This window comes from Falco naumanni, chromosome 8, assembly GCF_017639655.2.
Source record: "Falco naumanni isolate bFalNau1 chromosome 8, bFalNau1.pat, whole genome shotgun sequence".
NCBI classification, from domain to species: domain Eukaryota; kingdom Metazoa; phylum Chordata; class Aves; order Falconiformes; family Falconidae; genus Falco; species Falco naumanni.
Window position 1 is genome coordinate 39903219 of NC_054061.1, and position 25810 is coordinate 39929028.

Here is a 25810-nt window from a genome sequence, read left to right on the forward strand (position 1 = left end):
TGCAACTGGGGCACAAGGATGGGGGGCACATGGGGGTGAAGCAGGTGCCAGCTGTGCTGCTTCTTCCTTTGCTGTTGGAGTGCAGCCTCCTGCCACGCTCAGCCCTTTGTGCAGGGATGGGGCAGGCACTGACAACCTTGCCTCTCCAAGCCCAAGGAGCTCAGCTCTGCGGCAGAGCTGTTGGTTGACCAAAGGGCACAGGCAGTAACTCTGCCTGCCCCTGCCCTGCGCAGCCCCCCGGGGGGAGTCCTGCAGATGTATACCCTGCACACAGCACACAGGCACAGAGCTGGGAAGGACCTGGTTTAAGAAATTACACAACAGCAAAAGAGTACAAATGTAGCGGAGTGTCCAACCCAGCCCCTACAGCTCCCGAGGCATGTGGGGCCCCAGCTCGCAGCCAGCAAAGGGTTCCCTGACGGTGTGGGGGCCTGGCCCCCAGTAGTGTCACAGCAGAGCCCTGGCTATGCTCATGGCCCCTTCTTGCTGCCTGAGGGCTTCTCGCTGCAGTGCTCCTTGCTGTCGCCCTCATCCCCCACCTGTTGCTGCAGCCACATGCCAGCATACACACCGCCCTTCTGCAGCAGCTCTTCATGCCTGTGGGGAGAGCGGAGGGGTGCAGGGTCCCACGCTGGCCCCAGAGCCAGGGAAGGGTTCCCCATGGGCAGACAGCACCGAGCCCCCCCCTTGTGCTCACCTCCCTCGCTCTGCGATGCGTCCATCCTTGAGCACCAGGATCTGGTCTGCACCCACCACGGTGGAGAGCCTGCAAAGAAAGGCAGGGAGGTAATTCTGGCTTAGAGGGGAAAGGGTCCGAGGGGGTTTGCACAGTGCAAGGAGCTATAATCACAGGGGCTGTCATCTCCTGAGCAGGAGGACAGGCCTGTGTGCCTGTCTGGGGGGGTTGGCCAGCTCAGAGAGCTCAGCACTTCCTGGATCAGCCCTCTCCCCTTGTCCCTACCTATGTGCAACAACGATGGTGGTGCGGTGAGAGCAGACCTTGGCCAGGGAGGCCTGGATGTTCCTCTCAGTCTCTGTGTCGAGTGCAGACGTGGCCTGCAGGAGAGGCAGAGCGTGGGGAAGGGGTGCAGGCAGCCACTGGGGCAGGGGCTGCTGCAGAATGGGGCAAGGATGGGCTGGGAGCTGGTGCCATTACCTCATCCAGCAGGATGATGCGGGGACCCTTCAGGATGGTGCGTGCGATGGCAACGCGCTGCTTCTCCCCGCCACTCAGCTTCAGGCCCCGCTCCCCCACCTGGGTGTTGTATCCTGCAGGCACAAGGGCAGGAAAGTGCTTGTGCTGCTGACCTCCAAGACAGGAACGGGGACCAGGGCCCTGCTGCATGGGGGAGGTCCTACTGAGACCACACAGCTGCCTGGTGCAGCCTCAGCCCATCCCTGCCCAGGGGCTGATTTAGCCCTGGAGAGATGGTGGGAAGCAGCAAAGCAAGGCACAGGGTCACACAGGTGTCCCCACAAGGGGTGTACTCAGGAATGACTGACGGCAGCTACAAGGTCTGGGACAGTAGGGGAGGGCAAAGAGGGGACCGCGGGGTTCTCACCATCAGGGAAGGAAAGGATGCGGTCATGGATGTCAGCAGCCTGGGCTGCTTCCTGCACCTCCTGGTCAGTGGCCAGGATCCGTCCGTAGCGGATGTTGTTGGCGATGCTGTCATTGAAGAGCACCGTGTCCTGGGGCACCACCCCGATGTGGGCACGCAGCGATGCCTGCTTCACCTGGGGAGACAGAAAAGGGGGGGCTCAGCCAGACACGCAGCCCCTGCAAAGAAAGACCCCCCCCAAAACCTAATCCCACCCCTCAGCCATGAGCCCCCCACCCCACTCCTTGCAGGGTGTTTGCTCCAGCATCCCCCCTGGACCACAGGCTCAGCTGCATCTCCACCCTGCAGTGGGGGGACCCTGCCAGTGCCCTGGCCCTTCCTGGGGAGCCCCAGCCAGTCTCCAGCGTTTCAGCCCAGGGGTCCTGCAGTCACACCATTCACCCCCCTCATCAGCCTCCAAAGGGGTGTGGGGGCTGCATGCTCACCCTTGCCCTGAGGAGATGCCAGTGCCCGCACTGAGCAGCGTTGTGAGGCCCAGAGGAGCTGGTGTGTCTCCCCTCCTGCTCCCTGGAGGCCTCCCATCCTCACCTGGGAGATGTCCTGCCCATCGATGCGGATGCAGCCACCCCACACATCATAAAAGCGGAAGAGTAGGCGGATGACAGTGCTCTTCCCTGAGCCTGAAGGTCCCACCTGCATGCCAAGGTAAAGGGACTTGGAGACACCAGAGACTCCCAGCTGCTGGAGGCCAGGAGCTGGGCGGGGAAGGGCTGGCCCCATCAGGGGGTCTGTCCTTCTCACCCCCATACTTCCCAGCCCCCCTTCCCCCACTCTCTAGCAGTGAACCCACACCCAAGGTCCTGCTCTCACCAGGGCCAGGGTCTGCCCAGGCATCACAGTGAAGGAGACGTCCTGCAGGATTTCCTTCCTGGGAGAGGGAGATGGAGAGGGGCTGAGGGCTACCTCCGCTGCCCCACGTCCCTGTGCCAGGCCTCACAGCCTGACTTGTCCCACCCTGCTCCAGCCACCCCCTACCCATCCACGTAGCTGAAGTGCACGTTCTCAAACTCGATCCGCCCAGCCTCCAAGTGCAGGTCACCGGCATTCACCGCATCCTTCACCTGCCGGAGGAGAGATGCAGGCTCAGAGCCAGCCTGTCCCCCGGGCAGGACCACAGGGCCGTGCCATGGAGCGGGGTCCGGAAAGGTGGCACCTACCTCCTGCTCCTCGTGGAAGAGCTCGAACATGTTCTCCATGTCCACAAAGGAGTTCTGGATCATCCTGGAAGGGGGCAAAGACCAGAGGGAAAGGTCTGGGGGGCCACATCCCAGCCCAGGTGCCCATGGGAAGGGGGGACCCCAGGCACCCCCACAGCTCCCAGCTTTACCTGTAGTAAGTCCCAAACCAGTTCAGTGGTGTGTAGAGCTGGATGATGTAGGTGCCGAAGAGGACAAAGTCCCCCACCTGGAAGGGACAGGGGAGAGGTGCCCATCACCACCAGCCGCAGGGCCCCACCTCGGGCAGGGGGCTGCCCAGGCTGGCACCGGTCTTACATGCAGCTTGTTTTCAGTGACGAAGTAAGCGCAGAGCAGGGACCCCGCCAGCAACCCCAGGCCGATGACCAGGTTCTGGGTCTGGTTGAGGAGGCCCAGCGAGGCACTGACCTTCCATTCTGAGACCTGGAAGAGGCACGGTTCTCTGGGATGCTGCCACCTCCAAACCAGACCCACAGTGAGCTCCATCCTCCCCACGGGTGCCCATGAGGCTCAGCTCCTTCCCCCCCCAACTCCCCGGGTGCTGTACCTGGTACTTAAGGATGGCATCATTAAAGCGGTTCACCTCGTAGCTCTCTGCATTGTAGTACTTCACCTGCAGGACACAGAGCCAGGGTCAGCACCTGGATCAGCCCCCCCAGTGCCAGGCACTGCTCAGGGACCCCCCACTGGCTACGCTACCGTCTCAAAATTGAGGAGTGAGTCCACAGCCCGGGACTTGGCCTCGTTGTCCCGTGTGTTCATGTCCCGCCGGTACTTGGTCCTCCACTCGGTGATGAAGATGGTCAGAGCTGTGGTCAGGAGGGGGCTGTGTCAGCAGGTGCCTGCTGCCCCACAGCCCGGCACAGCACCCCTGCACCCCAGCCTCCACTCACTCAGGTAGAGGCTCATACACACAAAGATGATGAGGCCAAACCAGGCGCTGAAGACTGAGGTGAAATAAACAATGCCGATAATGATGTCCGCAATGGTGGGGACAATGCTGAAGACGATGTAGCTGGGGGGTGGAAAGGGGGATGGCACATCAGCCTGGCCCGGTGCAGCTGCTTGGCCACCCTCCACCTGCCCTGGGTGTGCTCTGACCTGAGCAGGCTGTTGATGCTGCTGGTGCCCCGGTCCACGCTGCGCAGGACCTCACCAGTGCGGCGCCCCAGGTGCCAGCGCAGGGACAGCCCATGCAGATGGGCAAAGAGCTGCACCTGCACCTGCCGGTTGGTGAACTGCTGCACCCACACCCACAGGAAGGTGCGCAGGTTGCTCACAAAGCCGGTGGAGCCTGCAGGGCACGACGGGATGGTCAGTGGGGACTGGCACCGCCGAGGCATGCAGCTAGCTCAGAAAGCCCAGCTGGGAAAGAAAGGCCCCCCAGCTGTTCCCAACCTGGGACCAGCCCTGGTTGCTGCTCCCAAGAGAGAGCAGCAGCGATGGGGGCATAATGGCATCTCCAGCAACCCCAGTCCCAGCACGATGTGCCCCATGCTGTCTCTCCCTGGCACCCCATCCCTCCCGGCAGGTCCTTACCAGCACCTCCACCCTGCAGGAACTTCAGCCCCACATAGATGCAGACAGTCCAGGCCAGGGTGTGCCAGGGGGTACCCTCCGTCAGCTCGTTCACTGGGGACAGTGTAGCAAGGTCAGGGCAGAGGGGCAGGGAGCATCGCCAGGTGCCCCACGGGAACCAGCCCCAGCACGCAGCGCTGGTCCCTGGGCCCCTGGACCCTGCTCCTGCCAGGTCCCTGCAGCCCCCCAGGTCACTCGTGACAGCCCCCAGCACTTGGTGAGGCTGTGAGCAGCCCCACACACTGAGCTCCAGGCACCTCACCAATGTTCTTGTAGTAGATGGGGACAAAGACGTTGATGGCCCGCTCCAGCCCCATGAGTGCCATGCAGAACAGCACCAGCCCCTGCAGCAGGTGGTTGCCCCTCGGCCACATGTATGGCACCAGTAGCCGCAGCTTCCTCCGGAAATCCTTCCAGGTAGAGGTGGTCCTGCTGGCATCGGGCAGGAGCGGCTGGGGGAGAGCAGAGAGAGTGGTCATTGGCCTGGCATCCCAGCCCAGCTGGCAATGGCCCTGGGGAGCTCACCACCAAGAAAATCAGCCCCATCCTTCCAGGGTCCCCACTCCATCTTTCCAGCAGGGCCCCATCCTGCTGACAGCAGGGAGCTTGGGCAGCCCTAAACTTTGTTCCTTCCTGGTCTCCTGATGATGCCAATCCCAGGGCAGCTGTATTTCTATTTTGTCCCCAACTCCTCCCTGGCAGTGTCTCAAGCATTGGAACAGGCCACCCATGGAGGCAGTAGAATCACCATCCCCGGAGAAGTTAAAAAAACGCATAGATGTGGTGATACTTAGGGACATGGTTTAGTGATGGACTTGGCAGTCCTGGGTTAACAGTTGGACTTGATGATCTCAAAGGTCTTCTCCAACCTAAATGATTCTATGATTATATGTCCCCAAACTGCTCCAGCCCTGGGACTTACCTGGCTGTTCTCCACATCCCGCTCCTCCTCGTTGACCAGCAGCATGTAGGGCTTGCGCGGCAGCCCCGGGGCCTTCATGCCCAGGATGAAGAGCATGAACGTGCAGATGTAACGCAGCAGCCAGAAGCTGAACTGCACCTGGATGAAAAGCAGGGGGTCAGGTGCCACAGCAGGCCCTCGGCACAGCCCGGCCTGGCACAGGATGGGTATGGGCTGAGGGAGGCAAGGAGCGGGGCATGGGGATGGGGTGCAGTGCACCCAGGGGAGAGGGGACACCCCATGCCACCCAGCAGGATGCTCTGGCTGAGCACAGAACCTCAGGCAGCACCCAGACTCCTTCATTCCCCCCTGTCACACCTGGCTTTGTTCCTTCTGGCTTGGGGGACCCCTACCCTAGGGGGAGGTGGGGGCTAAAGTGCTGTGGGGAGCAGGCAGACCCCCCACACCTCTGCACGCCTGGGACCAGGCCAGGCAGAAGCGGGAGCTGAGCCAGATGGGGGTGTGGAGGGATGTGCAATTGCTGGGCTAGGGAGCATGCACACCCCGGGTATGGCAGGGCACAGCAGGACACCACACCCCAGCACTGCGATGCTGCAGCCCCCTGTTCCCGCCCCCCCCCCCCCCCGCAAAGGGCTTCATCCCCCTTCCCTGTCCACAGCCCCCCAGCCCACCTTCTGGTTGGTGTCCTCCAGCGCCCACCACCACAGTGGGCTCCTCCAGCACACCAGGGTCAGGTTCTCAGCAGCGAAGGCCAGTGCCCAGAAGAGGAGGAGGACGGTGCCGTGGCCCCGAGTCCGATCATGTGCCAGCACCCGCGTGTGTTCCAGCTGCAGGAGGGCGATGGCACAGCCCCAGCTGAGGGCCCAGAGGCAGGCATGCAGCAACATGTACCCGTAGAGCCGTCCTGGTCCCCCTGCTTGCCACAGCAGCCCACCAAAGGGCTGCAGGGCCAGGAGCAGGGACAGCAGGACCTGGCTGCAGTAGAGACGGGAGCGGGGGATGTACTTGGGCTCCATGGCACGGCCGAAGCGGACGTAACAGGCATACTGCAGGGCACCCAGCAGCAGGCAGACACTCAGCAGCACGGCCGGCACCAGTGTGAAGAAGAAGCAGGGCTGGAAGCCCTGCTGGACCCAGGCCTGGGCAATGGAGCTGTTGCCCTCACAGTAGCCCCCCAGCACGGCCATCCTGGCAGGTCACCGGCTGCAGAGAGAAGATGGGCTGCAACAAGGTCTCAGGATGGGCTGTTGGGTATGGCTGCAAGGAGGGACACACAGCGGGCGGGGTGGCATGCTCAAGCTGAGGGGGGCACTAACGGGGACAGGGACACACAAGGACACCCTGCATGCAGTGCACCCACTGTGCGTGCAAACATGGGGATGGACACTAGCATCATGCCAGGACCCACTTGGGGGCCCTGGCGATGTCCTGGGAGGGCGGGTAACGATGCCCTGGGCCCCCCAGAGCCACCCGGGCCCTTGGGGGTGTGCTCAGCCATGGGGGGCAGCAGGGTGCTAGGACCAGGCTTGAGCGGGGGATGGAGCAGTTGGGGGGAACGCAGCGGCAGCGCGGGGCGGGGGTAACGCCAGGGGATGCACGGGGAAGAGGAGGGCAGCGCGGAGGAAACGCAAGGGCAAGGGCAGAGACACAGGGGGGCCCCGCACGGGGAGACACACGTGCGGGGCGAGGGACACGCGGGGGCGCGGCGGGGCCGTGCCAGGACAATGTCCGGGCGGTGCCGGCGCCGCTCGGCCCCGGTACAGGCGGTCCCGGCCCGCTGCCCGCGCAGCCGCCCTGCCGGCCCCGCCGCCCCGCCCGCCGCTCCCGCCGCGCCCCCCGCGCCCCGAGCCCGCTCACCTGCACCGGGCCCGCCGCCCTCGGCCCGCTCCGGGCCCCCCGCGCCACCGCCCGCCGGGCCCCGGCGCCGCTCCGCTCCGCCCCCTCCCCGCCCCCGCCCCGGTACCGCCGGGCTCCCCGCCCTCCCCCGCCCGCATTCCGGTTCTGCGTCCCCCGGTGCGTCCCCGCCCCGGCGCCCAGCCCCGGGCTGCACGGACCTGCGCGGCCCCCCGCTTCCGCGGCCCCCTGCCCCGCAGCCGCCACCCCGCAGCGCCGGGGACGGGGAGGCGTCGGTGGTGCGGGACGGACGAACGAACGCACGCACGCCTGGCCCGGGGGCCCGGAGGTCCCGAAGCCGAGACGAGGCGCCCTGCTCCCGCTTATCGCCGCCGCCAGCCCGATCCTGCGGTGCCGAGATAGCCCCCGGGCCCTGCCCGCCGCAGAGGTCAGGCAGGACGGGCGCTGCCCTCCCGGGGACAAATATAGCTCGTGCCTCCCCCCGCGGCCCCGGCCGGCCGGGAACGGGCTCCCGGGAGCGCCCAGCTGGGCAGGAGCAGCGGGCAGGCACCCGGCAGCCTCCTGCCGCCACCGCAGCCACCAGCTCCTCCGGCTACCTCGGTTCCCCGCTCCACGGCCGGCTCCGGGCAGGGCGAAGGGACACTCGGACACGGGCAGGGATGATACACCCCATCTTTATTAGATGGCTATACAGCTGTACAGTGAGGGCACGGGGGGCGCGACCCTGCGCTCCCCAGGGACCCCTGTGCCCACATGCCCCGGGAGATGAGGAGGAGTGGCTCGCCATGCACATGGGACACCGACGACACAAGCACAACATGCGGCAAGGACTCCGGGCAGCTCCCGCCCAGCCTCTCCCTCCTGCCAGCCCAGGGAAAGGCCCAGACTTCCCGCAGTGCCCCAGGCCGCTGCCAGCCTTCGGCTGTTCCGTTTTCAGAGCAGCAGCAACTCCGCCGGGAAGCCCGGGCGCAGCGTCCCGTCCCACAGCCCTGGCGAGGCTCACCTCTGTGCAGGGCGGCAGCCTGGATGGCAGGGGAAGCCACCGGAGAGCTTGGGTTCCCAGGAGATTTTCCAGTTTCCTTTCACCACGCCATAGCAGCCCCAAGCTGGAGCTGCCGTGGGGGCTGTTGCAGCCACTCCTCCACGGGAGGACCCCAGCAGCACCCAGGTCCACGGCCCCCCTGCCTGGCTCAGTCCTGACCCCAGCAGGAGCTGATCCCCATGCTGAGCTCTGCTTTAGCACACTGCGGTTTCTTACAGACCCCAGAACAGTCACAGCTCTGGTCCCTTCTCCGTTGCAGCAGGGAGCCTGGCCACCCCCAAAGAGCCTGCCCTGTGTGAGCACCTAAGCCCTGCTCATGCCCTGGCTGCCCGGGTGCATGTACCCTGGGAGCAGGTGTCTCGGCAGCATGCACCCAGCCCAGGCTCAAAGGGCAGCGGGCAATAATCCTGGCAGGGAAAGAGAGGCAGCCCTGGACTCCAGCGACGATAGAGAAGGGGCCGCGGTGCTCCCCAAGGGCACGGCAAAAGCAAGCTAGAGGCAAGGGCAGGGAGGGAGGGGAAAGCAAAGCCCAGCACGGGGTTAGCTGGGGTGCAGATCCTCGCAAGCTGCGGCTGGAAGAGAGGGAAACCAGAACAATGGCGGAAAGGCCATGCTGCCGGGCTGGGATCCTGATCCCCCCCTCACCACCCCAAGGCCACGCTTGGGTTTGCCTCTCCCTTCTGGGTTCAGGGCACCCTCCCTGCCCCGCTAGCACAAGCTGGCAGCAAGCAAAAGGGTCCTTCCTGGAGAGAAGGAGGAGCTGGAAGCCTCCAATGGAGATGTGAGACACTGAAGCCTTTGCTTGGGGAAGAGGAAAGGCTCGATACCACAGAAATGGCTGCATCAGCAGGACAGACCCAATGCACCACAGCCTGGGCATGGGGAAAAGGCCTTTATCATGCCCGCAGGAAGGGAACCAATACACAGGGCACAAGACCTTCAGGGTGGGCTCCAAGGGGGCTGCGAGCACTCCTGGGAGACGCCAGGCTACCACACTCTGGGGTCTCTTTGGCACTGCAGGAGGGCCTACTAGCAGCCCACAGCCCATGGGTGCCATGCAGGGGGGAGAATGCCGCTGCCCTAGCCCAGAGGCACATCCTAGAGGCTGCCAGCTGGGAGGGATGTCAGGGACCCAGGACTTTCACCCCACTGACCCTTTCTTGTGCACAGGGGACGGGCCAGATGTCATCAGAGTCAGGGAAGAGCTGCAAGCATCCCCGGATCCCAGCCAGAGCTGTTCCCACCAGCTCTAGATCCCACCCTTACTCACAATAGCAGCACCGGGGCCCATCCCTCTGCAGGGTGCTGGGGCAGAGGGGTGGATGACTGCCCCACTGCTGTCCTGCTCCGGGCTGAGGGGCACAACACTGGTCCTCCCCAGGAGGGCGAACATGGTCCTGAGTACCTCCTCAGGGCTACAGGCAGGGCAGGTGTGGTGCTACAAGCTGAGCTGGAGCCCCCTCAACAGCTCCTGCCTTTGTTTTGGAGGGAGGTTGCAGCCCTGGGCGGACATCTGGAGCTGGCGCCATCTCACATCCCTTCCAACAGCAGCTGCTGCCGCCACCTCCAAGCCAGTCCACAGCTTCCCACCGCTAGTCCTGTCACGTCAGCTTTCACAGACTCTGCAGTGATCCTCTGACATGGACAACACAGACGTGAACACAGACACATGTAGGTACTCACACACGCATTCACCCCACAAAAGTCAGAGTGGCGTTGACTTGACACACGGCTGGACACAAGGTGCCACCACAAATCTGCCAGCTTGGCAGTTTTGTCTCTTCGGCAATTGATGGCAACAAAATGGAGCCCAGGACTATCCTGTCCACTCAGGATGCGAGAAGAATCAGGCTGACGCCACATCCTGCTGCCGAGGAGGCTCCCAGCCTGCAGCTCCCATGAGATCCCCAGTCTGCAAGGCTATACCTGCAAGACAGAGAGGGAACGTGGCAGCTATCGGGACCAGCTGCCAGCACCCCAGTCTGACATCCAGAGTACACCTTGCCCCTTTTAGCCACAGCCTTCGCCCTTACCTTGTGGATCTGTGGTGGAAGCTCGTCCTCTGAGCTCTCCTCTGGCACAGGCTCTGGGTGTCTGGCCGACTGCCCATCCTCAGCCCAGCCTCCCAGCGGGAGGCGGGAGAAGTGTGATGGAGCTCTGTGTACTGTGCCCGGGTCTGCAAGACAGGTGAGAAGGAAGATGACTTACCTTGGGGACTGTCAGTGTCCAGAAGCTGGCAGGCTGCTTGGGCCAGTCCATAAAGGGCATCGGTTATCGGACTCTGACCTGGAGCTCAGACCTCTGCCCTGGTTCCGGTACCTGTGATCCCACCGTATCGCCGCTGGAAGCCAGTCTGCAGCGTGGCCGTCTCCTCGGCAGGCTGCCGTGGTGAGGAGAAGGGGTAGCTGGCAGAGCGAGGGATGGGGACAGGGGCACCTCGTTGAGCATCCAGCTCCTCGTGGGCGCTCTCCCCACTCTCATCACTCTCTCGCCGGTGCCAAGTGTGCCGCTCAGGCTCCAGCTGGGCGTGCTGCTTGTGCAACTGCAGACCAAAACATGAGTGAGTCAGCTGTGTGGGAGAGCCCAGACACCCAAACACACCCTCTCCCCAGCACGGCACAGACACTGGTCTCAGCTCTCACTCACACTGGTGTCCCAGTCACTCCAGACAGGGCACCCTGGTCCTGCCTGCCTCGCTCTACACCCCTCTGTCTGGCCCAGCTCCAGATTGCTCACCTCATGCATGTAGAGTGCGTGGAGACTCATCTCGGTGGAGGCGTACTCCGACAGGATCATGCTCTGCAGCTGACCCTCCCAGGCGCTGCTCCCGGAGCTCACGGTCCTCGCATCGGCACTGCCATGGGACATACAAGCGGTGTTTGCTGCCCAGCTGCCTCCCACACTGCCCAGCCCCTCTCTGCTCTAATGTCAGGCCTGCACAGATCTGCTTGCGGCCTGGGTAGGAACAGGCCCTCTGTAGCATCTCTCCAGATGCACAGAGAGTCCAGCCCTGCCACGACACTGCCTCTTCCCTACCAGGGGTTTGTCACCGCTGTGGTATCTACAGAAGAACACCAGAACCCCACACTGTCATTTGGGACCAGCCTGAGCACCTGGGCCTAACTCTGCTGGTCAATATGCCCCTTGCTGTCCCAGGCTGCAGAGACAAATGCCACTGTGCCTAGGACAACAGGATGGCAGTTGGGCAAGGTTAAAGGAATCTGCAAGGTGTTCAGCTGCCCCTCTCCAGCCTGCAGCTTACCCGGAGGCTGTCATGGCACTGGCACTGCGAGGCTGGGCTCCCTCTCCATCCCTTCCTGCTGTCTGGAAGCCGCTGGGAGGCTGCTGGGCAGACTGGAGTGGTGAGAAGGAACGCAGGGCAGAGGCCACCTCGGAGAGATGGCGGGAGGCCTGTCCATCCCGGCCCATGTGAAAGCCCAGTACCGAGGAGCCCACTATCACATTGGCAATCAGGCTGTGAGGCTGCAGAGTTGAAAGGGAGAGAATCACTGTCCTGTGCAGACCTGGAGGCCTGATTCCCGCCAGCGACGTAGAGCTGAGGCACCTAAGCTCTCTCAGCCCCTCTCCCACCTCACAGAGCCCCAGGGCAGCCTGCTGTCTTCTCTAGAAACCCAGAAGCATCCCAACTAGTGCTGATCTATCATATTTGCATTTCCAGATACAGCCCAGGCAAGGGCAAAATTGCCCAGAGGTCCTGATTAGCAGGTTTTCAGCACCCAAGAACACCCTGCATCCCCCCCAATCTGGGTACCTCCGACTCCGACTGTAGGGACTGGATGGAGCTGAAGAGGGCATTTTCAGGGAGCACAGCTTGCTGAGCCAGTGCCACGCTGCTGTCCCGGTGCACCCGCTCCTTCAGGAAGCCGATGAAGGCCGTGCTCTCGCGGGGTGGCTGCCATTTGGGGTTGGTGATGGCAAAGTGCATGAGGGACAGTTCCGTCTTGCCATCCTCAGCCTGCTGGTAAATGGAGGCCTCCGTCTTTCCTGCTGACATCCACTGTGGAGAACAGACAGGTAATGAGAGACAGGATCTGCTTTACAACCCTGCCAGGCCCAGGAATCTTGCAATCAGTCTGGGCAAAGCACGCAACACCCAGCATAAGCTGGGTCACAGCTCCACGCATAGCAGGTGCTACACCAAAAGCCCCATACTAATCCAGCCCTCACAGCCTGGGGGAGAAGCAGCAAGCACAGCGTCTTCCACCTCCACCCCAGTGCATCACTGCAAGGAAACCGGAGAGATGGGTGCTAGTCACAAAATACAGAGCTGAAAATCTCTTCTTGCACTCTCCAGCTTGCAGCAGGTGCAAGTACAGCCAACAAATGACTGTTCTTAACAGCTTCCTGCCACAGTGAGACCACCCCCTCTCTAGTTCATCACACTGTCACTAGGGAGTCTTCCCTGACAAGTAACCTAAACTCCTAGGCACAGGAAATAGATGGATACCCTTTCCCTCCACACTAGATTTTACATAATGGAAAATGCTTCCCATCTCCCTGAGGCTGCCCCTCTCCTGTGCACAAGCAGCCCAGCTTCTTTAAGTCAGTTCTCAGTAGTCATGCTTTCTAAACATCCAGATATCCCCATTCCTCTCTCCTGAGGACATGAGACTCCTGGTTGTGAAAACAGTCAATGACATCAAATAAAGAAATGACAAAGCCCGGTTCACAAAACATCAGGTTAATAATCACAACTGGGCCACAAGAGCTTTCTGGAGCTGCTGAACTGTGTCAGGAGCCCCAGACACCCATCAAAGAGGCAGGTGGCTGGGCTGGGCTGTGAGCTGTGCCAGGATTGGGGAGTTAATGGCCTCTCATGGTTCTAAAGGACCAGACATGCTGGTGGGAAACCCAGGCTGCATTCCTACCACCCTCAGGACCTACCGCCGGGTGGCCATGCTGGCGCACATCCATCTGGGCAAAGGAGCAGGTGTCGCCCACGCCCACCACCTCCACAGTGAAGTTGCGGAAGAAGTCAACAATGTCCAAGGACTTGGGCCGCAGGCAGACGATGAGGATCAAGGGGGTAATGATGGGACTGAGGAGCTCCTCCAGGATAAAGACCTGAGCACAGAGATGATGGGCTCACTACAAGCTTGAGGATGTCAAAAAACCTGCAGTCTCAAAGCCAGCCCCCAGCTCCAGCCCTCCATCTTCTGAGACTGCCTTGTTCCTCTGCCAGCCCAACAGCTGCTCAGCTCTCTGGCAGCTTCTCCTTCCTGCAGGGATGGGGGCGAGTCCCCATTCTAGCCCCATGCAAGCCAAGCTCACCGCTTTGTACTGGAAGAGCTGGGCAAACTCGTCCCTGGTTTCATAGCGGTGGGCATTGCCCTGCCAGTGGTCAGGCATGTAGTGGATATGTGCCAGGATGACTCGCAGCAGCTGCTCTGGGCAGAAAACCAGGTGCTGGTCAGGGATGAAAGACCTGTAACACAGGACAGGGAAACATCACAACATCACACCTCAGTTCCTGGGAGATCTCATCCTGGGAGGGCAGGGTGATGGGCCCATATCACAACTCTGCCTGCAGCCTTCACGCCCAAGACAAACCTTCCTGCCAGCCCAGCCCTGGGGTGTTGCTGTACAGCTCCAGTAACGCCCCTCATATCACACAACCACTGCACCCAAGATCACCACAATTCCCTTCTCCTGCCAGCCCCTGACCCTTCCCAGCTGTGCCTTTCATTCAGGCAGATTCATATCTACTTGCAACTAAAGAGCATGTTTACGCGGATGGTTGTCAGCCCCACTGCTCCTCACAGCGCTGCCAGGAGCACAGGGGCAGCAGAGACCCACCTCACCTGCACACTGTGATGCCCACCCCGAGGAGGGTGACTGTGGTCAGGACATGCTCAACCGCCAGCACATCCTCATCATAGATGGTGAGAGCAATCAGCACAGCCAGGATGGAGCCAGCAAAGAAGGCGACATTCTTGGCCACGATGGTGAGCAGCGGGGAGATAAAGCAGTTCATATACTTGGAAGCTGGCTTGTATCCTTTGCTGAGGCGTGAGTGCAGTTCATGGTCCAGCTCGTTGAAGTGACGGAGGTAACAGCGGCCATAGAGAGACCAGCAGCGGGCACCCAGGCTGCCGGGCTCCCGCTTCAAGATCTCCGTGTAGCTGAAGAAGGCGTAGAGGATCTGCCAGATGAGGATGAGGGGGCAGAGGAGGAAGTTAGCAATGCCAATCCAGAGAATGCGAGTGCTGAGCTTCTCAGCCAGCTCCAGGCGGTTCCCGGCCCGCTTGTACTCAGCCTTCAGGCTCCACTCATTTTCAAAGAGGGAGCCAGGCCCCCAAAAGAAGATGAGCTCAAAGTTGTACTTGAGCCCACGCGTGTAGAAGACAGTGTCTCCCAGCAGGGGCAGGCGGAAGCGGATGGGTAGCAGTGATTTGTTCACCATGGCCACCATGTAGTTCTTGAAGCGAAGGATGCGGTGGTAGATGTCCAGCTCTGTCAGCTCCTTCTTGTGGATGCAGATCTGATGCTCCTTCTGGATCTGCACGATGCGAGCCTGCACCTCCTGCCAGGTGTAGTATGGCAGAGTGGACTGGAAGGGGGCAAGCAGCAAGGTTAAGGACAGAATGCGCCCAGGGACAGAGGCTGGGCTGAGCCCACTCACACGCCAGGTCCCAGAACACACCTCAGGGTGCTGATGAAGCACGTGCAACACCAGGAAGACGTGAGGCACCTCCCTGCACTGCTTCAGCCTATGGCAAGCAAACCCCATACCTTGCCCTGGTGCCCTTTATTCCTAGATTAGTGCAGATGGCTGTTTCCCAGCCACTCACACACCAGCTACCTTGGAGGCATAAACATAGCTCCAGGCTCCCACGGGTCTCCCAGAGCTGCCATTTGGAGTCAGCAGGGAGAAAGGAACAGAGGAAGGGACTTAAGCAGTATCCCAGAGGAAACCTATGGAAAAACTGGGGACAAATCAAGCCTCTTGGCTCACTCTACTCTTCTCAAGACGCAGTCTCCCCTCAAAGAATGCAGACACATCTTCTGACGTGCATCAGAGCAAGGACTCTGGACTAGGATATATGTCAAACCCCACCTTTGACACCCCAGTCTCCAGTGTGATCTTCACCAACTCCATGCCTCAGCTTCCCCCCAGTAAACAAGAAAGATGACTTTGTCCACAACCCAGGGAGGTTATGAGGATATCCTAGCTTATGCCTTTTCTGTTGAAAGGCATCACAGAAAAGGCCATCAGCAAAGAACAAACATATTGAGTGGCAGATGGCAGAGACATGTGCCAGCAAGCACACTGGGCAGAGAAGGGTTAATACGGAATAAGTTGGCTGCTGGAGCAGAGGCTGAAAGGAGACCTGTGTGGTTACGGAGCAGAGGGAAGAGCGCTCGGTACAGGTCTCCCAGAGAAGCTGGCTCTGGATAGGAATGAAGCCAAGCTGTGCCTAACCACCCAGCAAACGCCTCCCACGTCCCTTAGTGGCCCTGCATGTGACCCTTGGCCAAGCTACTTACCATAGGGATTTTGAGGGCATTGATGTAGAAAGAGTGAATCTCCCAATAGCAGCATATGTTGTAGATAAATTTGACGAGTCGGTGGATCCAGAAAACCCCAGCTATCACCAGGATGCAGATGAGGAAGCTGTTTGCTTGGATTCTGCAAGCAAGAAGAGGAAAGCAGTGGGAGACAGGCCCAGGCAGGCACCCTGATTACCTGAAAAAACAAGAGTGGTGGCTAACATGCCCTCCACTGCCCCTACCTTGCACTACAGACATTTGGAGGCAGGAAGGCATCTGGCAGAGTCACCTTAATGGGCTCACTGGGATGCTGGCTGTGATTTACCGCTTTGTTGGCAAACAGGATATCATAATCGACGCAGCTGATAAGAAAGGTGGTGAATGCCACCACAAAGATGAACTGCCTGTGAAAAAAGGGAGCAGGCGTGAGGGAATCACTCTTCTACCCCTCAAAACGTGAAGCAGCCAGGGTCACACGTCATGGAGATACATTCCCACAGTCAGCCATGGTGGCAGGAAAGCTCATGGGCACCAGTTCTTCAAAATGGAATGCAGGTTCAGCGCATGGAAAACCCCAATGATGGGGAAACTGGACAACTACAAAGGCAGCCCTCCTGCCCACTGTGCTGCAGGAACTCAGCAAACTCCTGTGACTGTTCCTCAGCAGCTGTCACAGCCACAAAAATGGGAAACTGCACTTACATGAGCTCAAAGATCTCTCCAATGAGCATGCAAGTGAAGCCATTCTTCTGATGCAGGTTATAGACGTGAAAGCTACAGTCAAGGAGAACAGCCTGGAGACTCCTCTCTGATGAAGGATGGAGAGGATTCTGTCCCACTGGCATCCCACAGCTCCGCAGCCAAGCCCCTCTCCACCACCAAAGGAAAACCCTCCTACCCCTAGTCATCAGCAAGCTGGTTCTCTGCTGCAGGAAAACACACTCTGCCCAGGTAAAGCACCGCTGGGATAGGAAGACTTGACTCCATCCAAGCTCCTTTCTTACTTCACTCGACACCCAGAGAAGGGTCTGTCCCAACACAGAGCAGAAACTCAGCCTGCCCTCAGGCCGCACAAGGGTGGGCAGGGCAGGGCAGAATAACACAGAGACAGGCAAAAATGCATTTAGTACCCCTCGCACCTGTGACCGGCACACCCTACTTCCAACCCTTGGTAATGTGGTTAGCATAACTAACACCATTTTAAATGGCAAGCAGCCATTCTCTGTGACCGAGCAGATCACTTTCATTATCAGGCCCTGAAGCTTCCGTGAACCAAGTAGACAAACCAAACAGACTTCTTTTCCCCTCTACTGGCCTCAAGGTTCCTAGGTGCCAGGCTGATTACTCCCTTTTGTGCCAGTACCCGGCCAACCTGATGGCGGTGATGACCCTGTCACAGAATGGGGAAGCGTCACAGCACCCAGAGCGCTGTCCACAAAATCAAGGAGTTATAAGTCCTAAGTGGGAACCTGGATTGGAACTGCTGCTGGACAGTGAGACCCAGGACCCGCCAGTAGCCAGGGATGCCCCCACTGTCATCTGCTTCCTCCAAGGATTGAGTGACTTGTATTATTAATATATGCATATATATGATTTTTGGGTCTAGATTATGATTACTACACTGATACAGAAAAGTATGTATTAAGATATAAACTAATCTGCAAAGAGTCCAGGTGATTACAAACCATAAGCTAAGTAGTGCTATAGAGTTCTGTACTATGCTACTAATAGAATTGTACTACATTGATTCTGCTTACAGAAACCCTGCGCTACTCTGATTATAAATCCTATGCTATGCTAATAATTGAATCCTGTTAAGAAAATAAAGCTTTCATTGTAACGAGAACTTGGTACCATCATCACTCTGCCAAGGATCCCTAAAAGAAGCTCTCTGTCCCCTCAGTGTCAGGTGACAGCACCCCACAGGCAGGGGGGGTCTGCCATCCCCCAGCCCCTCTGGAGCTGTGTGTGCCCTACGGGACGCAGGAAGGGCCAGACGCTGCCCCAGCTCCGAGTGACCCCAAACCCAGTGTCTCCACCAGCGCTGAGAGCCCGGGAGCGGCGGGGCGCGTCCCGCCTGAACCCTGCCCGGCCAAAGGATATGCGAGAGAAGAAGAGGTCCAGGTTCTCGATGTGATGCCACGGAGCTGGAGACAGAAGACGCGCAGGGTGAGGGGCCCGCCGGGACACCCAGCCTTGTGCCGCGACGGGCACAGCCCCACCTCCTCCCCCGTCCCGGGCCCCCGAAACCCCCGCCGGGCCCCACAGCCCCCGTCCGGGCTCCCCCATCGGTCCCTGGATGCTCCCCCATCCCCAGCCACCGGGGCCAGCCCGGACACCGCCGGTTCCCACCGCCTCGGCCGCCTCACGCTTCCCCACTCCGCCCCCCAGCTCCCCTCAGGCGCAGGCCGCCGCCCCCCGCCGCCGGCGGTGGCCAGGCCCCAGCCCCCGGTGCCGGTGCTGCCACTCACACTTGGCGCCCTCGGGGACGTGGACAAGCAGGTCGCCGCCGCCGGGGGGGGGACTCGGTGGAGGAGCTCTCCAGACGCTGGTACTGCGTCTCGAAGTGGGCCATGGCGGGGCCCCGCGCCGCCGCCACCGGCCCCGGCCCGGCCCGGCCCGCTCGGCCACCGCCCCGCCCGCCCCGCGACTGGCGGCCACGAGGCCCAATGGAAGCCGCGGGGCGGGACGGGGGGCTGCCAATGGGAAGGCGGGGGGCGGGAGGCCGCGCGGAGCCTAGCGGCGCTCCGTAGCCAGGCGGCTGTGACGCGCCGCAGCTGAGCGGCGCTTCCGGGCCGGGGCGGCCGCGGCCGCACGTGAGTGGCGGGGCGCGGCCCCTGTCACCGGCGGGGGGCAGCGGGTACTGGGGGGGGGCGGCTTCGGCGGCGGGGGTGGTCGCGGGGGTAACGGCCTGGAAGACTTAACGGCGGGGGGCGAGGACCCCGGGGACAACGGCGGCGGGAGGGTCCCGGCTGCAGGGTGCGCTCGGGTGGAGGGAGGGGGCTGGGCCCGTGGGGCGGGGCCTCCGGTGGGACCCGGGGCGGGCGGGGAGAGTGACCCCGAGATGGGGCAGGGGCCTGTCCGGTCACCCGCGGGTGTTTCCCGCCGCCCGCGGGGCCGGGCCCGTCGCTCAGGCCCTTCCACTGGCAGCAGGAGCGATGGCGGCCCCGGAGGTCAGGTCCGTGTTCGAGGCCGCCCAGGACCCCGGCCTCCTTCGGGGGCTGACCCTCGTCACCGCAGCTGCAGCGGATGCACGGGCCGCCGGGGCGGCTCCAGCGAGCCACGGTGCGTGGGGCTCCACGGGGCCGCGGTGCGTGGGGCAGGGGGCGGCGGGTGTTTGGCCCAGGTCGTGTCTGCCAGCCCTAGGTCATGCAGAAGGAGCTCTGTCCTCTGTCCCCAGCACAGCTCGGGCAGCCGCCCTGGAGCTCCGCCATGGGAGCTGCCTGGTGGGTGGGTACGTGGGCTTTCCTTGGTGCCCCCCCCACGCTGCTTCTGCAGCCACAGGGCTCTTTGGGTGGCCGAGATGAGACCCAGGAGATGGTGCAGCCTGGGGAGCTGGCAGTGCACAACCCACCCTTCTTCCAGAGAAACCTGCAGCCACCAGCAGCGAGGAGAAGGCCCACGGGGTCCCTGAGGTGCCAGAGCGGATGTGCTGCTCGACCTGCGGGCAGGTGTTCGGCAGCCGGGAGGAGCAGGTGAGCCGGTCTTCGGCCCCAGCAGGAGGTGAGAGCAGGCCTGGTATGGCTGGCAGGGTCCTGCTGTGGAGGCTCAACACCAACACAGTGCAGCCCAGCACTGGCTGCTTCCTGGAGCTCCGCTGCCCACATCCTGTTGGGATCTGGTACTCGAATCGTGCATATTATCACTTAAAATGTTATTTACTGAAGGTAAATGGTATGTGCAGCACAGGCCTGTGTCTGTTCAGATTAACTGTTATGTGGCTAACTCCTTAATGTACCATGGTCTTCCAGCCAGGATCACTGCAGGGTCCCAGTATCGGTTTAGCTCTCAGGGTCTGTGACCTCAGGCCCTTTGGTGGGGGGAATTTCCGTGAACCACCAAGACCCTGCCAGCTCATACCCCTTTCTTCCACAGACAGAACACTACCGTCTTGACTGGCACCGCTTCAACCTGAAGCAGCGACTCCTGGGGCGCCAGACACTGCCAGTAGAAGTGTTTGAAGAGAAGTCTCGTGCAGGTGAGGAATGGGGCTTCCCCCAGCTGAGCCCAGGAGCTGGCAGCAGCCTTGCTGGGGCTGTTCTGTGCAGTGATGAAGCCCCTGGCTACCTCTGCCAGTTCAGTGTCCCTTTATTCTGCTCCTATGGAGTCTTCTGGGGGTCCAGCACTGCTCCTGAGCCCGACTGACTTGTTGTGGGGAGAAGGGAATTTTCTTCCTGAGCCCCTGCTTAGACATACCTGGGAGTCCAGAGCCCCAAACCTCTATCTCCCCAGCCCACAGCCCCCTTGTGATATGTAGGTTATTGGACAGGACATTCCTGGGGTCGTGGGCTAGTGCTTGGAGTCACCTGCAAAGTTTTGGGGAGGCTGTTGGTTAAGTTTTGCCCTGCTCCACTGTTTCATTTTCTTTCCCTTGCAGGTGATGTTTCCAGCATTTCAGGGTCTGATTCGGAGAGCTCAGATACAAGCAGTGAGTCAGAGTTGCTGCCCTCTGCCAGTGACAGCCCTGGGACTCCCCAGATCCCCCGCTCCCAGAAGGTGCTGCTTCGCAATGCGAAGGGCCAGCTTATCTCCACCTACCGCTGCGTGCTCAGCACTGGGAAGGCAAGTCACAATCAGCTTGTTGGGAGAGGGATCCAAGAGAAGGTGGATGGCCCTGGGGTGTAGACATCTGTCTGACATTGCTCCACATCCCATGATGGGAAGGGTGGTCTCTGGGTGTCAGGTCAGAGCCCCAGGCTTGTTGGTGGCCTGGTTTTTGGCTCTGGGGTACTCCCAGAAACCTGCTTCTGATGTCAGCAGAGGTGCTAGTCTATGTCCTGGGGGGCAGCAAGATGTAATGTGGTGATCCCATGGGTGCTAGCAAGGGTGTCTGTGTATCAGGGTGGCATCAAGGAGCCAGTGGACCTGACAGCATTGCTGCAGAGCCTCAGTGCAAGCACGTGCTGGGTTGTGCTGATGATGGGCGGCGGGCATTTTGCAGGAGCTGTGTTCCAGGGGTGAGTACAGGGTGACAGATCTGAGGTTGCCCCTGTGAGCAGTCAAGTGGGCCAGGCACTGGATGGCCATCCCCTCCCTACTCTTCCACTGCAGTGCTTACCCTGGGCACCCATAGCTCCTAGTCTATGCTTGAGAGCTGGCTAAGCCAGTTGCACTGCAAGAGAAGTATTAATTTTTAGAGCCCCAAAGGAGCCACAAGCCCTCCAGCGCCCCAGGAGCATCAGCTCACCTCCTCCCCATGCACGGGGTCCAGTTGCTCATGCTTGCTTCTCTCCACAGTCCCCAGGTGCAGGAGCACAAGACTTTCCACCGCTACACAGTGCGAGCCCGGCAGGGCACAGCCCAGGGCCTACGGGATGCCCAGACCCCAGGGTCAGCACCCAGGTCAGCCGGAGCCTCCCTGCGGCGTTACAATGAGGCTGCACTGCTCAAGGTGAGGATGCACCACAGCACTGGGCTCTTGGCAGGGGGACACGGTCATGGCTGGCTCCATGAGCTGGTACTACACCACTGCCGGAAGGCGTGGGTGGGATGTGAGCTCAGGAAGGGCGTCAGGGCCCAATAAAGACTGTTCTGTCCTGGGACTTCCCTGCTCCAGAGCTACCTGTGTCTACGCAGTGTGCTCAGGACCCCATAGTGCCTCCCCTTTCTCCCCAGAACATTCAGGACCTGCTGGCAGCCTGGGCACAGCACCTGAATGAAGCTCAACGCATCTTCCTCCGGGCCCCTCGTCACAACCGTGCGCTGCTTTTCAGTGGCAGGAACCCACCCCTCACCAGGGGTGACCCTCGCATATGCCACATCCCCTTCAGCACCCGCAGGGCCACCCTGCGAGAGGTGCTGCGAGTCCATGCCGCACTGGCCAGCTTGCAGGTGTATGGTGAGTCAGACCAGCCCTGGTGCCTGTGGGTCAGAGCAGGTGGGGTGGGGTGGTCCCTTGTACATTAGGGGATGCTGCTCTATGTGGTGGAAGTGCTAGCTCTCCAACTCTCAATCCCTGGCGACATGGGGTGCTTCCTGTCCCCAGGCAATGACAGGAACAACCTTGCTGTCCAGGGAAGGACACTCCACTGGAGGATATCACTGGGTTCCCCCGGAAGGGCTGGCAAAAGAAGCAGCGGAAAGCAGAGATGGATCCCCTGCAGGAGGACAAAAGAGGTGAGTTGAGCAATGGAGGGAGGTGTGACTGAGCAAGCAGGGGGGTCTGATGTTATGGTGCAGGACCAGATTTACAGCCCTGTGACAGAGCCTGGTGCCACAGTGGGGATCTGCAGAGTGTGGCCTCGTGCTGGGCAGAAGGGCAGGATGTGCTTGGCCGAGAACCTTGACTGATTTGTGCTGCGTGTGGGGCTTCAGGCCCTGTCTTATCACCTCCCTCAGCCACAGAGGAAGAGGAGGAAGAGGAGGAGGAAAGCCCTGCAGGGGAACTGGAAATGGTGGAAGTGACACTGGGGACCTTGGACCTCCGGGAGTTCGAAGTGATGCCCAAGCGAAACCGCCGAAGGAGGAAGAAGAGGGACAAGAAGATGAAGAAAGGTGAGGGGGAAGAACTGGCTGGAGGAGTGTAGAAAGGCATGGGGAAAGGGACTGCCATGGCTGGAGTGCATGCTGGCCCTGGCCCTCTTCCATACCATGTGCTTCCTTGTGCAGGGCCTTGTGCCAAAGAGACAGCATGCCGTGGTACCCAGTGTGAACAGCCCAGCCTGGAGCTGGTGACAGAGCTGCAGGGGGAAGCTGGGGCTGAGCTTCTTCCCTGGAGCAATGGAGGTAAGTGGGGTCTGGAGCTGGGCTGGGTGGATGCCTGCCCCATTTGCTGGTGGCTTTGCAGTGGGGTGAAGGGCATGCTGCCACGCAGGTGCCCAGAGGATCTGGGTGTGGGATGACTGTAGTGGAGCCACATGCCTTTAAGTGAGCCATGTGTTCTGAGCAGTAGCTCTGAACTGGGAGGAGCAGACACCACCTGGCTGAGCCAGGTGTGTTGGAGGGGATTGGAGTGGGTCATCTCTTAGGAGAGGGCTCAGCTGCTGCTAACAGTACCCAGCAATGCCATGGCACACTGTCACAGACTGAAGGTGCTAGAGATCCTGCAGTGCACAAATCCAGCTAGCAGGATGATGCTTTAATTGTGCCATGTGTGCTTCCTAGTCAGGCCAGAGCACAGCTCTGCCCCAGGGGCCATCAGACTCCCCTCCTGTCCTTCCCTTATAGGAGACCCTCAGACCCAGCTCCGCGATGCCCTGTTCACCGCCTGCAAAACGGGGGATGTGGGGACCCTGCGGCACCTCCTGGGTGTGCCAGAGAGCAGGGACCTGCCAGGCAACAGCAAGGATGGGGAGGGTGCACAGCCCCTGGATATGCCTCGTGCACTGCTCAACCAGCCCGTGGATGAGCGCGGCTGCACCCTGCTTCATGTGGCAGCACGGGCAGGGAAGGCTGAGGCTGTGTGCCTGCTGCTGGCAGCAGGGGCGGACCCTGCCCTCAGGTATGGCTACAGGGCACCCAACAGTTGATGAGCACAGCCCCACTGTGGGAGCCTAGCAACTCATTCCTGTCTCAGCCATGGAAGACTGGTGCCAGCCTTGTCCTGGGACAGCTGGGATTGGTCTCTACCAGCTGGGATATCTGGATTTGTTACAAGGGGTCTAAGAGCCATTCTCTCTGTCTGCCTGGTCTGGCACAGCAGCAGGCAGGCACTGTCCCAAAGTGCTCCCAGGTTTATTAATAGGCATTTCCGAGGGTAGGGATGAGACCACCCTTTGCAGGGCATTTGAAATGCAAGAAGGGGAGGATTTGGGGGTTCTGGTGTAGAGACAAAGAACTTTCCCCTCCTAGGCTGTAATACCCTGGCCTGCAGTAGCCATTGAGCATCTCACAGCCCAGTGGGACACAGGTAGTAAGATGGCAGGGTGAGCTGATCTTCCTCGTCTTGTAGAGATGGGCAAGAAAGGACCCCTTACTGTGTGTCTGCTGACAAACTGACCCGCAACACCTTCCGCAAGTTCATGGTGGACCATCCAGACAAGTATGACTACAGTCGTGCCAAGGTAGGTGCCTGCCCTCTGCCCTCACCTTCTGGAGGCTGGGGGACTCCAGAGCAACGCATTCCTTGCCCACTTGTGCCATTGCCTCTGGCTTAGCGGGAGATGCTGACTGCCCTCTGCCCCCAGGTGCCAGGGCCCCTGACACAGGAGATGGAGGCCAAGAAGCTGGAGAAGAAGCGGGCACAGAAAGCCCAGCGCAAGCAGCGGGAGCAGGCACAGCGGGAGGAGCGGCAGCGCTGGGAGCAGGAACAGGGAGAGAAGCAGCGGTTTGCAGCCCTGTCCGACAGAGAGAAGGTGAGGCCATCTATGGGGGAGGGGATCCAGCTGGGGCAGTGCCAACGCGGTGGGCTCTGGCCACAGCAGCTCCCAGGGGCTGGGGGGGCTGAGCTGTCTCTCTGCTCCCCAGAGGGCACTGGCTGCCGAGCGGAGACTGGCTGCGCAGCTGCAGGACACCAGCACAACTCTTGCCAACATCAGGTAACAGCCTGGCAGCATGGCTCTGCAGACAAACTCTCCCATGTCAGCACAGCTGTTCCCTGCCCTTCTTGCTCCATTTCTCATTTTCAGCCTAAAGCTATTTCTGTCCACTCGATTCCCAGTAGTGCTTGTGTAAAAGCTTTGTCCCTCTCTTGCCCTGCCCCCCTGAATATTTTGCAAAGGACAACTTGGTCCACTTGCAGCCAGATCTACAGCAAGCCAACCTCCCAGCCACTCCTGTGACCCTGTCCTTGACCCCGTATCCCTTCCCTGTGCCACCCCACAGGCTTGTGGGCAGCCAGGCACTCCTGTGCTGATCTGGGCAGGGGCTTTACAAACCCATATGGGGCCAATTTCCCCCATGTTCAGCTTCCCTCCAAGTGCCTCACACCACACTCTCACACAGTGTCATCTCCAGGGAACATGTCCTGGCCAAGCTCCTGGGTGAGCACATCAGCCCTGTAGGACCAGAGGAGCCCCAGGTCCCTCATGCTGCTGGTAGCTTATGTCACAGCCCTCTCCTCTAACCCTCCTGCAGCTGCCCCCTTTGCTCAGGGCCACCTCTGCTCTTTCTTTCCTGCAGCCGCTGCTGGCAATGTGGAGAATCCCTGCTGGGCCGGATTCCTTTCCATTACCTCGACTTCTCCTTCTGCTCCACGGCTTGCCTGCAAACCCACCGCCGAGCCCGGGCCAGCCACACGTAAGGCTGGGGACTGCTGCCACCTGCCAAGGACCGGTGTGGTGGAGAAACAGCTGAGGACTGGCTGTGCAGTGCGGGAGAGCCTGTGGAGCAGCACTGGTCAGAGGGACTGAGCTGGCTATGCCACATTCCAGGGCAACCCTGGCAAAGCTCTGGGCGTGAATGTTACTCTGGGTGGTGACTCTGGGAACATGACAACTTGGAGGTCCCCATGTGCTAGTGTGAGGTGCCAAGACTGTTTAATGGCCTGGCTGCAGCCATGGGTCCTGTTGCCAACTTTTCTCATGGCTACCTTGTACGCTGCTGCCCATGGTGGTGGGACACGTCTGGACCCTGCAGCCCTGAGCCACCTGCAGCCACGCCTGTGGGCACCCTCTAGGCTGTGCTTCTTCCTCTTCTTTCCTGGATATCATCAGCACCTCAGCCATATCATGTTAGCAACTACCTCCTCTGCCTGCATTGTCAATAAAGAGGTGCCTTGACCCCCTAGGAATGGGGGGAGTCAGCATGAGCACTGGAACTATTTGGGACAAGCGTGGGATTAACATGCAAAACAAGCTCAGTCCTGGGCCACTTTCTCTGTAGCACAGACCCTGCCTGGCCCCAGAGGAGGGCAGGAGCTTTGGATATCCATACCAGGATGTGTGTCCCTTTCCTAGGGCCTGCAGCCCCTCTCCTCACCCCTGTG

The 25810-nt window shown here is 60.6% G+C and overlaps 3 protein-coding genes across 9 annotated transcripts; 1 reads left to right on the top strand and 2 right to left on the bottom strand.

Annotated features, from left to right (window-relative positions):
- Nucleotides 1–290: 290 nt before the first annotated feature.
- Nucleotides 291–7487, bottom strand: ABCB6 (ATP binding cassette subfamily B member 6 (Langereis blood group)). Of its 3 annotated transcripts, none has more exons than XM_040602572.1 (20): nt 7373–7487; nt 5990–6521; nt 5319–5456; nt 4659–4848; nt 4358–4450; nt 3920–4112; nt 3712–3833; nt 3518–3627; nt 3366–3431; nt 3116–3241; nt 2950–3026; nt 2780–2843; nt 2598–2683; nt 2433–2490; nt 2151–2255; nt 1563–1737; nt 1157–1269; nt 962–1056; nt 698–766; nt 291–597 (listed from the first exon to the last, which is right to left on the bottom strand). In XM_040602572.1, the coding sequence occupies exons 2-20, from the start codon at nt 6503–6505 to the stop codon at nt 471–473; spliced, it is 2523 nt and encodes an 840-aa protein (XP_040458506.1). In that variant the 5' UTR covers nt 6506–6521; nt 7373–7487; the 3' UTR covers nt 291–470. The 3 variants fall into 3 exon arrangements, 2 of the variants coding, with proteins under 2 accessions (XP_040458506.1, XP_040458505.1); XM_040602571.1 differs by lacking the exon at nt 7373–7487 and adding an exon at nt 7176–7228; XR_005829204.1 differs by lacking the exons at nt 291–597; nt 7373–7487 and having other exon boundaries at nt 744–766; nt 1157–1339; nt 5990–6863.
- A 343-nt stretch (nt 7488–7830) lies between these two features.
- Nucleotides 7831–18351, bottom strand: ATG9A (autophagy related 9A). The gene is given in 15 exon segments (XM_040604374.1): nt 7831–10140; nt 10248–10390; nt 10534–10756; nt 10951–11068; nt 11477–11697; nt 11987–12232; nt 13120–13299; nt 13507–13660; nt 14037–14785; nt 15724–15865; nt 15969–16130; nt 16429–16493; nt 17830–17873; nt 18198–18246; nt 18248–18351. Coding segments are annotated over 15 exon segments (2556 nt in total). The 5' UTR covers nt 18302–18351; the 3' UTR covers nt 7831–10134.
- A 93-nt stretch (nt 18352–18444) lies between these two features.
- On the top strand, nt 18445–25627 carry ANKZF1 (ankyrin repeat and zinc finger peptidyl tRNA hydrolase 1). Of its 5 annotated transcripts, none has more exons than XM_040604167.1 (16): nt 18445–18542; nt 18880–19011; nt 19312–19421; nt 19822–19924; nt 20324–20508; nt 20788–20903; nt 21184–21337; nt 21562–21784; nt 21961–22062; nt 22261–22440; nt 22555–22671; nt 23113–23386; nt 23837–23948; nt 24072–24239; nt 24352–24422; nt 25006–25627. In XM_040604167.1, exons 2-16 carry the CDS (start codon nt 18885–18887, stop codon nt 25124–25126), a joined length of 2163 nt encoding a protein of 720 aa, XP_040460101.1. In that variant the 5' UTR covers nt 18445–18542; nt 18880–18884; the 3' UTR covers nt 25127–25627. The 5 variants fall into 5 exon arrangements, with proteins under 5 accessions (XP_040460101.1, XP_040460100.1, XP_040460103.1 ...); XM_040604166.1 differs by having other exon boundaries at nt 18501–18542; nt 18877–19011; XM_040604169.1 differs by lacking the exon at nt 18445–18542 and adding an exon at nt 18543–18586.
- Nucleotides 25628–25810: the final 183 nt, after the last annotated feature.